Below are 18,126 nucleotides of genomic sequence, written 5' to 3'. Positions count from 1 at the left end.
TAGCAAGTCACGTTCTGCACCAGTTGAAGTTTCCAAATGCTTTTCCAAGGCAGCCCCATGTTTCACCTCCCCCAGATCCAAGTGCCCCATTGAAGGACCCCAGAACTCTGGAGCCGGCACTGTTTCAAGATCCAGCCATTATTGCATGTCCAGTTGGTTGCTTTGCACATGGGGTCATTGCATTTTACCATTTATACTTGATCACTTTCCCCCCAACTACATGTTTTTTTAAAAGATGAAACATCAACCGAATGTCAGGGTTCAAGTTTAGAGGAAATGGCTATTAATGATATCATTTATCTAGCTATCTAAATCATCACCTTTTGTGTTTTCCATGCCACAAAACTCAGTGTGCCTTTCTCATAAAATCCCAAAGCTGGAAAAGATCTCAAAGATCATCTAGTTGACACCCACAGGCCACTGCTGATGCAGGAAACCCATTACTACAGAATCCCTAATTGGGGGCCATCAAACCTTGCGCTTAAAAGCTTCTGAAAAAGAAAGTTGGCCATCTTCTACGGCAGTGTGTCGAACAACTCATGTAGCCACGAAATCCTTCAAAATGTTTAGTCTAATCCCAATCTGAGCTGATTGGTTCCATTCCTAGCCTCTGGAGCAAGAGAAAAGAAATGTGCTCCATTATGTAAAGGTAAAGGGACCCCTGACCATTAGGTCCAGTCGTGGCCGACTCTGGGGTTGCGGCGCTCATCTTGCTTTTTTGGCCGAGGGAGCCAGTGTACAGCTTCCGGGTCATGTGGCCAGCATGACTAAGCCGCTTCTAGCGAACCAGAGCAGCGCACGGAAACGCCGTTTACCTTCCCGCCGGAGTGGTACCTATTTATCTACTTGCAGTTTGACGTGCTTTTGAACTGCTAGGTGGGCAGGAGCAGGGACCGAGCAACGGGAGCTCACCCCGTCACGGGGATTCGAACCGCCGACCTTCTGATCAGCACGTCCTAGGCTCTGTGGTTTAACCCACAGCATCACCCGCGTCCCTTGTGCTCCATTATGTATGTGGCAGTAAATGAATATTTGAAGGTGGCTACCCAGTTACCTCTCTTAACCATGTGCTCTCCAGGCTGAACAGACTCTGCTCCCTCACCTCATGGGCTGTGTATTACATTTCCCTCTCCTCCAGGAGCTGGAAGACTATTTTTATTATGCTCAGCTGCGTCATCAAGGTATTGACACCATGGAACCCAGAAAGGTGTCCACACACATCCCTTTGGAGCAAATCCCTTTTGTCATGCGCGCCATGGGCTTCTACCCATCTGAGGAACAGGTCAGTATTACTACGGGGGAGAGTTGCACAAACTTGTACGTAGGAACAGAATGGAAGAATCCGTGCATTTTGGTTCTCTCCCCACACAATGCCCCCCCCCCATGTTGGGCGCAACTCGGTGTCACTGTGTCCTGACATTGCGGGGCGTGCTGGGCACCCACCGTGTGGGGCCTAAGTTTTGGCACCCCTATTTTGGGGGGTGTATTATATATGGGGAAATGGCTTGCAAAAAATTGTAAAGCATGAAAAATATCCTATTAAAATATGTATATGATCAGAAATTTGCACTAAATTTCTCAATGTATGCATACATATACTGACAGTAGTCAGAAACGTTGAGAGCTGAAGACTGGGGAAATGATTCATATAAGGGCCCTGTGCTGGTTTCCTGCCGTAAATTCCACCATTCCAGCTACCGCATTTTTCGCTCTATAGGACGTACCCGACCATAGGACACACCTTGTTTTAGAGGGGGAGAACAAGAAAAAAAAAATCTCCCCCTCTCTGCGCAGTGCCCCTTCAGCAAAGCGGCAGGAGAAACGGAGCCCCTTCCATTTTTCCTCCCGCTTCGCTGAAGGGGCGCTGCGCAGCTCTCCCTCTCCCACATTGCCTTCACCTTCAGTGAAGGCAACCCGAAGCCTCCGGAGCGCGGCGGGAGCGCTCCCACTGCGCTTCGGAGGCTTTGCGTTGCTATCGCTGAAGCCAAGGAGCCTGCATTCGCTCCATAGGACTCACACACATTTCCCCTTAATTTTTGGAGGGGAAAATGTGCGTCTTATAGAGCGAAAAATATGGTATATGCCACCAAAGGTACTGTTCAGGTACTGCAAGCAGTGGTGATTGCAGTGCTTTTTTTCTGGGGGTACTCAAGGGTGCGCAGTACTGGTACCTTCCCCACTCCCCAATGCTAAAAGTGTGGCACTTACTGCAACACTTCATGCTGAGTACTGACAACTTTTTTCCTTAAAAAAAGAGGACTGAGTGGTTGGATATATTTTTGACGTGAAATTGGCACAGATACCTGCCATCTTAAGGTAGGGCTGAGAGAGACAAACCCGGAGAGCCACTGCCAGTCAGTGTAGACAGTACTGAGCTAGATGGACCAAGGGTCTGATTCTGCATAAAGCAGCAGCTTATGTACTGAGCCAGATGGCACTGCATTGAAGAGAAGGGGTTTCCAGGGAGACCCAAAAGCTCCCTTTGTAGGTTTTCTTGTGCATGCCTATTTTTTCAGAGCAATCCTATAGGCAGTTGCTCAGAAGCAATGAAAGTGTGTGTCAGTGATTGCAGCCGTATCTCTTCTGTCACTTAGGGATGGCGGAAACCACCAAAGGGCATTGCTGGCAGGTAGTCCTGAGGGTGGGAGAGACAGGGACAGAGCAGAAATAGTAGCAAAACAAGGTGAACTGAGCAAAAAGTGTCCTTGTGTTTCAGGATTGCACAGGGCTGTGGAGACAGTTCAGCCCAAGCAGCACCTTCCTTTTGCAGGCTCTGTGTGTGCTTTGAAGAGAAGGTGCCTGTTGGTGACAGAAGGACAGAAAAAGCTCTTCAAGGGTGACCAAACATGTAGCCCAGTTCCCTGCACATTGTAGCGTAGCGGGGAGGGTTCATGGCCTATTTCCCTCCACTGAGCAGAAATGCGCAGGCACAATAAGAACAGCGCTGGAGCTGCCCCACTTTTATGAAACAGCCAGAGGGTGTGAAAAGAGAACCAGCTCTTCTCCCCACCTCACTAATCCTTTGAGACTCCTTTCCCCCTATGCATGTCATATCCTTGGGGAAATGCTTCTTGGGGATGATGAGGGTCGTGGAGAGAAACTGATATTTCTAATTTTATGGCAGGAGCAGTAATTATTATAATAGCCTTGCAAGTGGCGTCACCTCTCTTCTTCCTTCTCATTCATAAATCTATTTTCACTCCTAACAGAATCTGTGTTATCAGGTCCAGATCTGATTAACTGGTTATTGTGGCTGGTAAATCACCATCTCTGTTTTTTCTTTTCAGGAGGTTTTTATTGAAGGGTGTGTGCATTTATTTATTTGATTTGATTTCTTAAAACGTATATGCTACTTGGTTGTGAAAAACATCAAATTGGTTTTTTAAAAAATAATAAAGCAATGACATTACCAGTAAAAACAACTAACAGCAGATTAAAATGCACAGCAACCTTCCACATATCTGGGGAAGCTTCTCTAAACAAAATGGTTTTTAGCAGGTACTGAAAAGAGTCTAGTGACAGTGCCTGCCTGATGTCAATATGCAGGGGGTTCCAAAATGTAGGTACTGCCACACTAGAATTTGGATTCCTTATAAATTCAGAACATCTGTAACAGTGCCAGTTCTGCAGTTTAAAGCAGCTGAGTGGGCATATAGCGGGTTACTAGAGAGAGGCAATTCTTCAGCTTCTACCCCAATACCCAAGTTTCTAAAAGTTAAATCTCTAGTTGGGGAAGGTGCATCATTCTCTAGGGTTCATGCCTGTTAATGCATGTACATGACTTCCAAGCTTTCATCCCTTTGAACTCTTTAACACTGCTGAAGTATGGTTTTCCCATAATTATCTGGAAGCAGAATTAAAACAGAGGTTCCACACAGCATTTGCTTGTTCCTATACCATAATATTAAACCATGGTTTAGTGTTATGTCTGAAAAGGCCATTTGTGCAAACAATGCTTTGTGTGGTTTTCCTGCTTTTCTGGACAATTCTCAGATGCTGCTCCAAACAGTGGTCCACAAGAGTGGAGCAATATTAGAAACAATGGTCTGTTAATTCAGATGTAACAGCAAACCAGTTTGCTTAAACTGAACTGTATTGTATTTGTATATTTTATTGATTTTGTAAACCACCCAGCAGACTTTGGTACACAGATGGCATAGAAATGGAACAAATATATATTTGGACATCATTGCAAACAGCGGCAGCCAAATGGGTAAGACTCAGAGGAACATCGTGCAAACCATTTTATTCCCAATCCTTCTGAGCATGGGTTGGAGGGCTGGGAAATGTGACCTCTCTAGGCGGCAAAGTGTTCCTTTTTCAGTGGCCATGAAATGTCTTTTATTGTAGCCTTGGCGCAGAATGTCAAAGCATTCCAGTGGCGTCAGCATCTCTGTTTACAAAGGCACATTTTTATTCCTTTAGATTGAAGACATGCTAAATGAAGTCAAATTCAGTGAATATCTGGAGACCGGCATGCAAGTGACCGACATCAATTTAGGCGACTTTATCAAGCTGTATGTGAATCACCGGCCTGCCTTTGGGCTCTCACTAAAAGAAATAGAAAATGCCTTCCAAGTGCTGGGCTATGAGAATGAGAACAGTGAGGTGGCCATTAGTAGGGATGAACTGCTGCTGCTGCTACAACAGAGAGGTGGGCCTCAACCCAGAGGAGGGCAGCATTGGCCCCAAAACGGATTTGTCACAAAGCTAACAGGTTGTGTTTTTACCTTATTTGACCCAGGAGAGCATTTCACAGAAGAGGAGCTAGCGGAGTGCCTCACCACTTTGCTGGGCGCAAATCCTGAGGGGGGCCGCTCAGAGGTTGGCACCTATGACGCTACAGGTACTTGGCTACAGCAGTGGCGGAGGAACCGTCTCCAGCACCTGGGGCGGGGTAGCCCATACAGAGTGCGCATGTGCGGCATCCCGCACGTGCACATGCCATACAGAATGCCGCACATGCGCATTTCGTATGGAATGCCGCACTCCTTACAGGCTGCTACTCGTGCTGTATGGGCTGCCGCACATGCTGTATGGGTTGTATAGGCTGCCGCACATGCGCAGTCCATAAGAGCTGCTGCTTGCACGGTGTCCATATGGGCTGCTGCTTGCACAGCAACTGTATGGAGTGCGCATGTGTGGCAGCCCGTATGGACTGTGCATGTGCGCCGACCGTATGGGGTGCTGCACATGCACACTCCATACGGGCTGCCGCTCACGTAGTATCCTGTACAGAGTGAACACGTGTGGCACCCCGTATGGACTGTGCATGTGCTGCATCCCGTACGGTCACTGCACATGCACAGTCCATACGACTGCTCTACAGCTGGGGGGAGGCAGGGACCATCTTGTCACCCCCCTCCACCCCCCCCACTTTTTATGCCCCTGGGGTTCACTTACTGTGAAAACATCAGCAAAATGAATGATGTGTATGCAGCCCAGTGTAAGCTGTTGAGGGGAGAGCCCGGTGCAGATGCAACACCATTATCTCCGTTGTCCTGAATCCTAACATCCATTTCAATGCCTCTCGCCTTTCAGGTGCAGATGCCTTTATTGAGGAAGAAATTCCAGAGGAAATCACAGCTACGCACTTCATAACAGACATTCTTGACTTACCAATTCCTGAGCCGAGACTGACAGAGACGGAAACAACAAAGACCACAAATGAACCTGAATCTGGGAGCAGCACTCTGATCATTAAATCTTAATGGCCTCTGATTGTTCTTAAGCCTTAAAAAGAAAACACATTGCTGTAGCTGCATTAAAAAATTATTATTTTTTTGCATCCCTTTAGGAATTGTATTTTCTTTTGAAATAAAAATTATCAGAGCCAGGGTCATGGAAGATGAAGGATTTTTTCTGGTGATAACAGAATAAATGATGGTAAGGAGGGATCTGCAGTCCATGATAGGAAAAGAGGTGGTAAGGGAACACCTAGCTGCATCACTCTCTTGACTCATGTTAAGATTGTGGTCCACCAAGACCCCTCGGTCCCTTTCACAAGCACTGCTAGTAAGCCAAGTGTCCTTCGCCCTATATTTGTGCATCTGGTTCTTCCTGCCTAAGTGCAGAACCCTACATTTGTCCCTCATGAAATTCATTTTGTTAGTTTGGGTCCAGTTCTCCAATCTGTTAAGGTCATTTTGAATTCTGATTCTATCTGAGGCATCAGCTATGCACCCTCAAGCTTGGCATTATCTGCAAAATTGATGAGCACACCCTCAGTTCCTTCATCCAAGTCATTTATTAAGACGTAGAACAACAACGGGCCCAGGAAAGAATCCTGTGGCATCCCACTGGTCACTTTCCCCCAGGATGACAAGGAACCATGAATGAGCCTGGGTTAGCGGGTGCAAAATACTTGTCCGGCCCTGGCAAACCACGCTGCACCACTCCCTCAAAGGACACCGTTAATCTGCATACTTATTAAACTGACTTGACAAGCAGTTTCTATACAACACAAATCTCCCAGATCTATGCATTATTTTAGTTCATTCATCAGCTACCTTCCGTACAACCATCTTAAGGCGATGATGTATATAACAAGAAACTGTGAGTGAAAAACAAAAAATTCAGTAGGATACAGGGATAATGTAAAGTGCATTTAAAAGCGAAACAGGCACCACATGCAGCAGCCCCTTGTCGTAAACCCGCTTTGAGACTGTCCGTGTTTGTGTTTGTTTTACAATCAAGCTGCGTATAAATTTTATGAAGGAAATAAATAAATGCTGAGGTAAACTCATCCAGCTGGAAGAAGCCAGGTGGGACACAAAAGGGGTGGGGGGCGGGAGGAAACCCCCAAGCGCAGGCATAGGCAGACTCGGCCCTCCAGATGTTTTGGGACTACAACTCCCATCATCCCTAGCTAACAGGACCAGTATTCAGGGATGATGGGAGTTGCAGTCCCAAAACATCTGGAGGGCCGAGTTTGCCTATTCCTGGCCAGATGTTTCGGAGGGAAGCGCAGGCATCGGCGCGTCCGGCCAAGGGCGCTCGCCTCACACGGAGCTGCGGCGCAGCGCCGCTTCCCTCAGAGGACAAAAGCGCGGGAACGCCCCTCCCCCCTCCCCAGCCGCGTTCCCGCCCCCCTCGCCTTGGGGTGGAGCTAAGGGCGCGCGGGCGCGCGTCCGCCGAGCTGGCGCCTGCGCAGTTCCCCGCTCGGCTCGCCTTCTCCTCCCTACCTCCCTCCCTCCGGGGCGGAGCCAGCGAAGGCTCCTCCGTCGTGCGTGCGTGCGGGGGCGCTGCCGCGGAGCGAGCCGTGCGAGGACGGAGCTGCCTCCGCCTCCGCCTCCGCCTCCTCCCAGCCTCTGCCGGTGCGGGCCCAGCAGTGCGAGAGGGAGCGAGCGAGCGCGGGAGGGAGGGAGCGCGCCAGCCAGCCAGCCAGCCAGCCGGAGTCCGGGCTCTCCCTCGCGGCGGCGGCGGCGGCGGCGGCAGCATGTCGGGCCGGTCGGTGCGGGCCGAGACCCGCAGCCGCGCCAAGGATGATATCAAGCGGGTGATGGCGGCCATCGAGAAAGTGCGCAAATGGTGAGCGAGGCTGAGCCGCAGGGAGGAGGAGGAGGCTTTGTTTTTGTCTCGAGATTTATTTTTTTTAAGGGGGGGGCTGTGGAGTGAGGGAAGGAGAAAGGGGATAAAGGAAGAGGGGCGGCGCCGGGGTGTCGGCGCCCCCCCCTCCTCAGACAGGCCCACATTTCTCCTTGCCTCCGAGTAGGTGGGTGGGAGTCCCATTGTGAAAACACCCACACCCACACATGGGGCCTACTCATCTTTTCTCCCCCCCCAATATGTCTTACCCCCCAACCCCCCCTCCAACATGTCTTCTGTCTCTCCCCTCACTCAGTTTCCACCAGATACCCTTCAGGGCTTTCTCCTTTTCGCCCCTCCGCCCGCTCATTGTTGAACCCCCAGACTCTCCCCCCATCCCGTTCCTAGTACAGACCCCTTAGTGCTGTCCCTCCTGAGTCACCCCCTCCCACCCCATCTATTCCCCCCAAGGCAGCTTGGGGGCTCCTCCCACCTCCGTCCTCTTGGGAGGCTTCTCCCCTCTTGCACATAAGTTGCGCACACACCGCAGCAGCGTCCCCACATCCTCTGGGCTTTTCTCCCATCTCCTTTTCCCTCGCCTCTTGGTGCTGTGCCCCTTATTGGTTGTCTTCTTTCTATAGATCCCCTAGAGTTGGTCAGTGAGACTCCCTCCATGGCAGCCTTGCAGCCTTACATCTTGGACCCCCTCCCCTTTGTTGTGGTCTGACCCCTTGTGGTCTGCTAGAAGTCCCCCAGGCACCTCCTTTTTCTTTTTGGGGTTCTTTTTCTGGCTTCAGTTTCTTATGCATATATTTCTTTGTCCTTCTCTCCCTCCCCCCTCTCAGTCCCTTGGGTTTTTGTCCCACCCCTTACCCTTGGATGGTTTTTGCTCAGCAACCCCACCCTCAACTCCTTGATTAACTTCATAGAATGGCAAAGTAGACTGTGAGGGTCATCTAGTCCAACCCCCTGCAATGCAGGAATCTTTGGTGGGGTTCTCCAAAACACAACCCTGTGTTTAAGTGTTTCATTCTCTACGGACTGAGCTATCCCTGTTCCTCTGTATCATATCTTAGTGCAATTTGGGTGCCTTTTCTTTTACAGATACCTGGGTCTTTCTCCTTACTAAATGCTTCCTATTTTCCTCCATTGTAATTATTTTAAGGTTTTCTTTACCCATGTCTAGCCCCCCTCCCAATTTTTCACTGTTAGATCTTCTTAAACCTCTCCCTTGGTCTTATGTATTTCCTTCCACCTGTCTCTCTTCTCTCCCTTGCCCCTTTAGACATAAACTCATTTGGCAAATGCGTTGGGATGGATTCCTTGGTTGGCCTCCATGCAAGCATCTTCTTCTGTCAACTTTCTTCTTGTCCTCACTGTATATTTCCCCAAGTGATGCTTCCCAGACCCACTGGCTGTGCGTGCTCCCTGTTGTGTGAAATAGATCGATATTCTCACCATTCCACATCCTGTTCGGCTAAATCTGGCAGCAGGCAGAGGAGGACTTCTCTCTCCAAACTCTTCTTTCCTCTTTGAACCCAATATGACCTCTTCCCCTCCCAACTGCCCCTTGACCTAGATTTGAAGCATTCTTAGACCCAGTCATTTGATTTTTTATATATCTAGCCCAGGACAGGCTCTTCAGTGTCTTGGGCAGAGGTTTTTCCCCTGTAGTTGACATCCTTTTAACTGGATAGAGACTGAATCTGGGGCCCATGACTGTGCTGTAGCCTTTGCAGGTCTTTTCCCTACCATGAATTTTACAGACCCTCTTTACCATTACTTTGTTCAGTGTGCGTGCTACTGCTTTCTGTGGCTATTCACACAGCATATTTCTTAGAATGTGCATGGCAGCAGCTTCCCAATATCCTCTTGGTGAGCTGTCTCCTGCTTCACTGGGGGGGGGGCAGATCCCTCTTCTGCACACTCCAATGATCATTTGCTGGTGTAGCTCCTTTTATCCTTGTGCACCTTCTTTCTGATACCCCCCTGAAGTGCAGTACTGCTTCTGCTTGGCTCCCTTGCGCTTTTGTTTGGTTGGTGAGAAAGATAACAATGAGCTTTGTGAATTGTGATCTGTGGGTATTTCCTTTTTTATTTTATTTTTAATTCAGAAGGGAGAGTATATTATGGTGAATAGGCAGGCGTCAGATGTGACTTGGACTTTCATCTTTCTTTCAAAATCCTCATGCACCTTTAAGTGCGAATGGTTGTTTTAAATGCTTTTCACACATTTCAGAGGAAAATCTTAAAAGTGATAATTCTTGAAATCCTAGGTAAAGTTTAGAATGCATATGTGTTCCAATATTTTAATGGGAATGGGTGAACCAAGAGAATGTATTTTAAAGATTTTTAGTTTTGTGCTACAAATCACATTGGTTCCAGCTTGTATTGTTTAATTCTAAAATCTGAGTGGAGCTATACAGGGAGGGTGTAATTGCTACTTGAATTTGTTTGAAATTATATAATTAAAGGTTGTAACCTTGGTAGAATTGCCCTCTTTTGTTAAATCTTTACAACGTTTTAGCATTTTATTCTTTTGTGGGGTTTTTGTGTAGTTTTTATTGTGAAAATCATTGTGGCACAGCTAAACAATACAGCGAAATGGTTATTGAAGCACAATAGGCAATCAGTGTGCAGTTTGGTATTTTTGGATCAGATAACATAGTATGAATGTAATTCAAGACAGGCTTATTTTGTAAAACAATGTGATTGAGTTTTTGTTACACCAATGCACAGCTCATAAAAAGCAGAAATCATTGGATTCAGGGGTTTTGTGTTGGATAAAATAGTTCTTCTTTAGGTATATATTATAAACAAGCAGAATACAGAAAAATCGGTTAGTATCCTTCTTTTCTTCCCAGAGTGGATGATTGCAGTTTTAAAAGCTGTGATGTTTGTGAGCAGTCCAGTTCAAATTGTAATGGGCAAATAGCTAAAAAGTGTCTTTTCTGATGCAGACTGAGAAGAGGAATTCAAAATAGAAATCCAAGCCATTGTGTTGAAAAGCCGAAACACTGCCAGCCTTGTAGTCTTAATGATAGTACAAAGTTCTAGGAATAATGCTTTTGTTGTGCGCTTAAGAAAATGCACTTTGCTGGCACGCACTTTTAGGAGCCTAACATAATGCAGGGAGAGATGGTGATGCTCTTTATCAGCATCATTGTAGCTGGGTGCTTGATGCTCCATTTGTTTTTTCAAGGCAAGTGTGCATCTTGTTTCCTTTTGTCGTTCTTTGCCAGAAGTGTGGAGAAGAGAAAATTGGAGCCTTGCTTCTTGTTTAACAAATAAGTCAAGTGAAACTTTTTTGCCAGCATCTTCTGTTGTCATAGCAACTATGCACAGGTGATCACACTGGCTCATTCCTCCAAGAGCAGAGTGATGGGGAAAAGCCATAGAAATTTTGCAGACTTCAATCCTGACATAGCAGCCTTCCAGTTGCTGTGGGAAACCTAGTCAGATCCTTAAAAGGATTGTTCATGTCACAAGTTTATGTAGATCTTGCTCTTCAGAAGAACAATGTAGGACCCCCCCCCCTATTTTTTCCCATTGGGGAACAAGAACAAGAAGAAATGTACAAACCTTTACTAATGTGCAGTGAAAGGTTGGTGGATATTTCTGTATTCTGAGATGAAAGATTGTTGGCATGAAATTTAATGTCTTTACATGCCTTCTGTGTGCTGCACTGTGTTGAAGACTTCAAGCTTGCTATTGCTGAAGACACTTTGCGTGATATGGCACTGGGTCCCAACATACGTTGGGCATTCTCGATAGTGGCCCCCCGCCCTGTGGAACGCCCTCCCATCAGATGTCAAGGAAATAAGCAACTATCCTATTTTTAAAAGACATATGAAGGCAGCCCTGCTTAGGGAAGTTTTTAATATTTAATGCTGTATTGTTTTTAATACTTGATTGGGAGCCACTCAGAGTGGCTGGAGAAACTCAGCCAGATGGGCAGGGTATAAATAATAAATTATTATTATTATTATTATACATTGGGTACAGTTCTGTGCATGCATGCACATGTGAGTGCGTATGTAGAATGAGAGAGAGAGATGGCGCTGGAAGAAGAAAAACCCGCCTGAAGCAGTCATGGGAAAATAGCAAAACAGACCAGGCATATACATATATCTCTCACTGCAAGGTTGTTGCAGGCAAAATGTTCTACAAAAAGTTATTCCATTGCTGTTACCAAGTGTGATTAATGAATGCTGGCAAACTTGGGGAACCCAGTAGTTTTAGCAGTCATTGGCTGCCTTTGATGGTTCAGGTGTTTGGATTGCTCTCTGCATTCATTCAGTCCTAAACTTTTGAGAACAGACAAGTCCTTCTCAATCAGCATGGCTACTGACACTGGTTTCTTCAGCCTCCAGTCAAACATCTGCTTGAGACAGAAAGGTTTATTGTTCAGTATTCATGTGGTTTGATGGTGTTGATTGTCTGTGGCTTGATGATTAGAGAAATATTTTTTTCCTTCTGAGGCACATGGATTTCTGGATTTCTGCTTGTTCAAGGTGTGCATCTGTGTCGGCGATGCAGCCTTCTATTTATCAGATGGATACGCTATAGCTTTGAAAACTCTAAAGTCGTATCTTAGGCATGAGGTTAAATAGGGCCTTGAAGGCAACCTATGATGAAAATGATTTATTTCAGTGCCAAAGTCTGTTGAGTATTTCTCATGTGTATGTGTTATGTGCACCTTTTTATTTGATATCTGTTTGCATGGTGCAGGCCAGAGAAACCAGGTGATCCTATTACTAGTAGAAATAGTTGTGTTTAACAATGTGCTTAATCATATTGATGTGAGTGATACTTAGGCATATCTAATTTACTCTGGCTTGTGCCCATAACCAGTTTGTAGAAGGATTTTTATATTAATCTACCTTTTGCTTAGGTCCATATTAAGATAATGTGTTAAACTAGAAAAGTATGTCACTTTTTATGCATAACTGAACTTGAGCTTAAAACATGCCTCGATTTTAAAGAAGCTTAATTTGACCAAGATGTGAAAAATCATTGGGTTAGTTTGCTGACATGGTGTGGTGCAGTTAACCAGATCTATGGGGGTCAGTTTCTGTGCAAAAGAGGTACAACCCGATCTGTTTGCACTGCTGTATACCTGGTAATCCTAGTGCACCCCCCAAAATCTTTATCCACAAGTGTAGCCGTCCCTGACCCTAGTTGGCCTCCTCCAGCTTCCCTGGAAGAAAACAAATGCCATTGTGCCCCCTTATAGGCCATTCACAACACAATAGAGAAAGGTCGAGATAAACTAAGAAACAGAGGTACTGTTGCCAAGTGAAATGCTTAGAGGGTGATGGTAGGTAAAAAGAAGAAATACCCATCTTAAGTAGTCATGGGAAATAGTAAAACAGATCAGATAGCAGCCTATGTGAAGTAGAATCCTAATCCTGCTGGAAGAAACTGCTGATTTTCCCTGTTTTTTCTTTATTATTCAAGATTACAGAAGGCATATACGTCCCTAAGTATCATTCATACAAATTATAATCCATATTGCGCTGAGCAAGCCCTATTCCGTGCATACTACCCCATGCAGATTTTGGTATATCAAAAATGTTTGTAGAATGGGGAACTATGTAATTAAAATAGAGTGCTTCCAATTAGATACTGCTTTTTGAAGGACAGGTCAGTGAAGCAGCATTGCTAAATTGGAGGAACTAATTATCTTTTTGCTAAAATTTGTAAGCTGTCATAGTGGCTGAATAGGACATACTGTTCAGTCGTACCTCGGCTCCCAAACACCTTGGGAGTCAAGCGTTTTAGCTCCTGAACGATCGAAAACCGGGAGTTTTCCAGTTTTCGAATGTTCTTTCGGAAGCCGAACGTCCAACGGGGCTTCCATGGCTTCCTGTAGCCAATCAGAAGCCACGCTTTGGAAGTCGAATGTTTCAGAAGTCGAACAGACTTCCGGAACGGATTCTGTTTGACTTCCGAGGTATGACTGTTCTGGGACATAGTGTTTCTATTCCATATCCTTACCAGTATCTCTATTCCCTCATTCCCTGATTCTTCAAGCGTTCTGTCCCTTGGCCCAAACCCAAAGAACCATGCAGCTAACACTGCATGCTCAAGGGGACTTTGGACTTGTATTTCTTAATAAAGCAATGGGAAACTGCTTTTGAATCTTAAGGAAGTTTCATAAGAGGTTTGTACTGAGAGGCATGGGATACTCAAAGAAGAAGACGTTAGTCTGCTGGGCACATCTCAGGCAGCTTGTTAAATCTTGTTTTTTTCAGCATATGTAGACCTGAGTTCAGTGCTCTTGATCATCTACATTACTGGTGGGGGACCTCTAGCCTGGGGGCCAAATGTGACCTTCCAGGCCCTTGTCACTCTTCCTAGCCACACCGTTCACTGCCCCTTCATCACCTCCTTCTGGAGTGTTTTTGCCTGGCTGGAATGTGTCCTGGAGCCCTGATAATGTCCTCTGCTTACCTGGAAAGAAGACAGAGAGGGATGTGTGAGTGTGTAGACTAGCCAATGGGTAAAATAGCTCCCCCTTGCACTGGCAGGTGACCCCCAGATTGTTGCCCACAAGGGATTGTGTCTCTTGGGCCAAATAGAGTTACGTCAAATCAACATAATTAAATGAAGACTCTCAAATATCAGGGATAACTTTCACTCTAGATTTTTTTTTTTTAAATACTAACATAGGTTTCCTCCTGTATTCTACAGTTGATCGAGTGAAGATGCTGTTTGTGGCTGCTTTGAGATGCTAACAGGTATATTGAACTTTTGGTTTTCAAATGCAGCATCTCTAATACATTGTGGAACAGATTCCGTTTAAATGTTGTTTTTATAACTAGAAATACTTACACAGGTGTCTTGTGTTCAAGAGAACAGCGATAGGTTCATTCTTCCATTGTCTTAATTGCTTAATTACATTACACATGCAGCCTTATGTAAACTGCTGAAGAGCTCTTTTTTGATTAAGCGGTCTATAAATTTTGTTAAATAACAAATTACGTTTAGAACTCAAATTTAGAGTGCGTTCTATGTTAGTGATTTTCTTTCTTTCAGTAGTAGGTCAGTGCATTGGATTTCTGATAAACATTTCAGAGCATTGAGCTTTAGGAATGGAGAATGGCTCTGTTGGATCAGAATGTTATTATAATATATAAAATACATGTTTTCAGAAACACCATTGTAAGAAATGCTGCTGTAAGACACTATACACTTTTATGATGTGGATGGCCCCTGTTTCTAGATAGTCTTTGTCTTCACCCTTTTCTCTATGATGAATAGCTAGTAGGTGAAATAAAGCTATGGGGGGGATTGCTGCTAATTTTCATAGTGTCTCTCATTTAAAAACAAAAACAAGCTTTGTGATATCACAGAAATGATAAAAAGATAATTTGGACCTCTTTCCATTCTATTGTTGTACTTAAAATTCCACTAAACCTCTCACATTCTGTTCTACAGATTAATACTTCTGGCCCACCAGGGAATCTTCTTTATCCCCTTCCAGTGTAGCTGCTTTTGTTACTCATACTTGCTGGGACTTGCAAGGAGTTGAGTTCCAGTTAACTGTACATGTATGTGTGCTATATCATACGGAAATTTAATGGGGTGCTTCAGACATAACACAAGACAGTGGTTTGGCATTGATTGAGTGAAGAGTGAGCAGTTTCTGGTTTGGGTGCCTCACGTGAAGTGACTACCTGGTTTGAGGCATACCAGGGCTTGCTCATTTGCCTGAACTGGCAGGCACTGGTTTAGCATTTGAGTTTCATGTGTCATGTATCCTTCCAAAATTTTCCTTTCTAAGCCTGACAGCCTCCCATTGTAGAAAAGCTCTCCAGCTGCCACCAGCTGCTTGGATTTTGCAGAGGGGATTGGAGGGCACACCTACGCTGCCATGTGGTATTCCTGTCTCTAGGAATTTGGAGTTAGTTGGTATACCTTTATACTTTGAGAAACACTTAAAATTGATTTCGGTTACGTTTCCCCTCAAATTAGATCTTATCTGCCGTTGCGACATACTAAATGACCAAAAGATTGTGTTGAGTGCATGTGCTCTCTGGATGGGTAGGTCTCTCTCTCGCTTGCTTTGTCACTTTTGCTTGTTGAGCTGTGCAACAAGAACCCTCAAAATGGCAGAGGTATCTGCTGGTTTTAAAAGATAACATGTCTCCTGTATTAAATGTAGACCACTCTACACATCATCGTATGTTCTCAGGTCCCTAGAGAACATAAAACCAATTTGAATAGGTTGTTACAGACCTTCCACAATATATACTTCCACATCACTTTTTAATGTGCTATTTTGAAACTAACGTGTGTTATCTTTTTGTAGGGAGAAGAAATGGGTGACAGTTGGTGACACATCCCTCAGGATTTACAAATGGGTACCAGTAACAGAGCCCAAAGTAGATGATGTAAGTATTTCAAGCAGTGTTAGAAACTGAGATATAAAATCCAGGAGCCAAATGGCACCTGGAACCTGGCTTATAGGGGCAAAAACAGCACGGCTAGTTGCCATCTGCCCCCCTCCAAATGCAGCAGCCCTTTTTATTTTTTTATTTTTAAATACATGAACTAATACACAGTTCAGTTGGACACCACAATTAAGAGAGGTGGGCGTGGGTGGGATACTTTACAGTTTGTTTACTTATGAAAGCAGTACCGCAATGGAGTCTCTTGCACATATCAGAAGGCTTCAGGGAAGTAGCATACAAAAGGGGATGATAACAGCTGCCCTAGCTCCTCTGCAGTGGAGATTTGTTTTAGGCTACTGGAAATCTCAGCTTGGTCGCTAGGTGGTACTCTTGAGCTGCAAAAACTACTGGCGACGGCTTAATTTCGAACACTGATTTCAATATGCCTTGCATATAACTGGAGGAAATGCATAATAATCTTCAGAAAACAAGAAGATTGACCAAGTTGTGAAAAAAAGCTAGAAAACACATAGCCTCTTGATTAGGCTTGAGTGTGCGTGTGTTAAATAGGAATAATGGGAGCACATCTTTCCCTTCCTTTTGGGCTTCTGTCTAATCATGTGTTTTAAAATATCAGAAGTTAAAAAGAATTCCTGTTGGAATGAAACTTGCAAAATATTGTATTGCCTAGTGTCAGTGCTTAATTGGAATGCTTGCATCAGAATGACTGTTTGCTGTAATTATAACCACTTTATTAATGTATATATTTTTTAAAAAAGCTGGCTATGAGATCTCCAGAACTGGTACCTAACATGCAACTTTACAATTAATGATACATTAGCATCATGGAAAGTTTATTTTAAAGTCAAAAGTTTCCTGGAAAGATACCCTCCATTTTTCATTATTGCTATTCTGTCTATGCAGAGGCGTTTAGAGATTGCAGTGTTGAAAATTGCGTCCTTTTGTAGGCTGGGTCTACAATACTGATTGCATAGCTATGGTGCTTGTGTGACTACAACATTTTCACCTGTTTGTCTCAACAGACATACAGAAATGCGGGTAAGAGCAAAACCCCCAACATGGAGTCAATGGCTTCTGAAGCGATAGGCTGTCATCTGGCCATCTGCTTGTAATTTTTTAGAGTGTTGCCTGACCCTAATGCTCTCATCTCTGAGCCCTGCCCCTCTCTTTGCCCCCTTTCAAGCATCTGGCTTTTCATTCTCTCCGCAGGCACTGTGTGTGCTTTGAGAGCAGTGCATCTGTCACTTTCTCCTAGGAGACCAATTACGTCACCTTCTAATTGAAAATGCAGCATCCTTTTTCATACATGGATTTTTCACACGGTTGATGTTATCATCCCTCACTTGGTTTTTTTTAGCTTCTGTAGCGCTGTTAGCATTTGAGGGAATGGATCGTGCTCCATGTAGCAACTGATTAGGTTTGTGGTTTCACGTTGATCTTATTGTTGTCTGCACCAGCGTATATAAGAATACCCTCCCTGCCCCAAATCAGATATCTTAATTATTCATTTAAAATTGTGTAATGGTATGAACTATAAAAGAGTAAATTAAATCTGAGTTAAATACAAACATGTTAAAATAGAGTATATTTTATATAACCTCCTAGAATTTAATCCACAACATTCTATAAAACATATTGACCAGAATTAAGTGCGTTAAAAGTGGTTTTCCTATAGAAGGAACAAGCTGCTTGAACTCTAGCATTCAGAAGACTGTGAGATATAGATATAGTTACATTCATAAAGTATGTAAAATGTATATTTATGTTTTATTTTTTAAAATCCAGTGAGAGAGAGAGTGGATTACAACAAATTATGGGCTTGGAAATGGAAACCAAGAACAAGAAAGCTATGGCAGGTGTAAGATCTAGCTTCAGAATCACAATGAAGCTGTCCTTTATTTCTCTGAACTTACCTCACTAGTCTTACATTCCTTTCTTAAGCCAGTTTCATGTTCCTCTCCGCTGCAAAGTTCATTGGATGACTACAGAATCATATACAGTAATTGCAGATTTGGAAGGACCCCAAGACTCATCTAGTCCAACTGCCTCCAAGGCAGGAATTGCAGCTAAAGAATCCCTTACAGATGGACATCCAACCTCTGTTTAAAAACCTCCATTGACTTTCTGAGGTAGTCGGTTCCACTGTTGACCAGGTCTTACATTCAGAAGGTTCTTCCTA

At 44.6% G+C, this 18,126-nt stretch overlaps 2 protein-coding genes across 4 annotated transcripts in view; both read left to right on the top strand.

Annotated features, from left to right (window-relative positions):
* CFAP251 (cilia and flagella associated protein 251) overlaps positions 1–5,788 on the top strand; it is a 42,146-nt gene extending 36,358 nt beyond the window's left edge. For all 3 annotated transcript variants that reach the window (XM_083589806.1, XM_083589807.1, XM_083589808.1), the window contains 4 exons: positions 1,139–1,282; positions 4,426–4,654; positions 4,745–4,846; positions 5,542–5,788. In XM_083589806.1, coding sequence (XP_083445932.1) covers positions 1,139–1,282; positions 4,426–4,654; positions 4,745–4,846; positions 5,542–5,711 — 645 coding nt within the window. In that variant the 3' untranslated portion in view covers positions 5,712–5,788. The remainder of the gene's footprint in view (positions 1–1,138; positions 1,283–4,425; positions 4,655–4,744; positions 4,847–5,541) is intronic.
* A 1,404-nt stretch (positions 5,789–7,192) lies between these two features.
* The window catches only part of BCL7A (BAF chromatin remodeling complex subunit BCL7A), a 28,407-nt gene continuing 17,473 nt past the window's right edge, over positions 7,193–18,126 (top strand). Inside the window, exons 1-2 of the mRNA XM_083590687.1 lie at positions 7,193–7,530; positions 15,845–15,926. Coding sequence (XP_083446813.1) covers positions 7,439–7,530; positions 15,845–15,926 — 174 coding nt within the window. The 5' untranslated portion in view covers positions 7,193–7,438. The remainder of the gene's footprint in view (positions 7,531–15,844; positions 15,927–18,126) is intronic.

This window comes from Podarcis filfolensis (genome assembly GCF_964270895.1).
Source record: "Podarcis filfolensis genome assembly, chromosome: 16".
NCBI classification, from domain to species: domain Eukaryota; kingdom Metazoa; phylum Chordata; class Lepidosauria; order Squamata; family Lacertidae; genus Podarcis; species Podarcis filfolensis.
The sequence above is the reverse complement of the archived record's forward strand: the minus strand, read 5'-3'. Positions and strand labels throughout refer to the sequence as shown.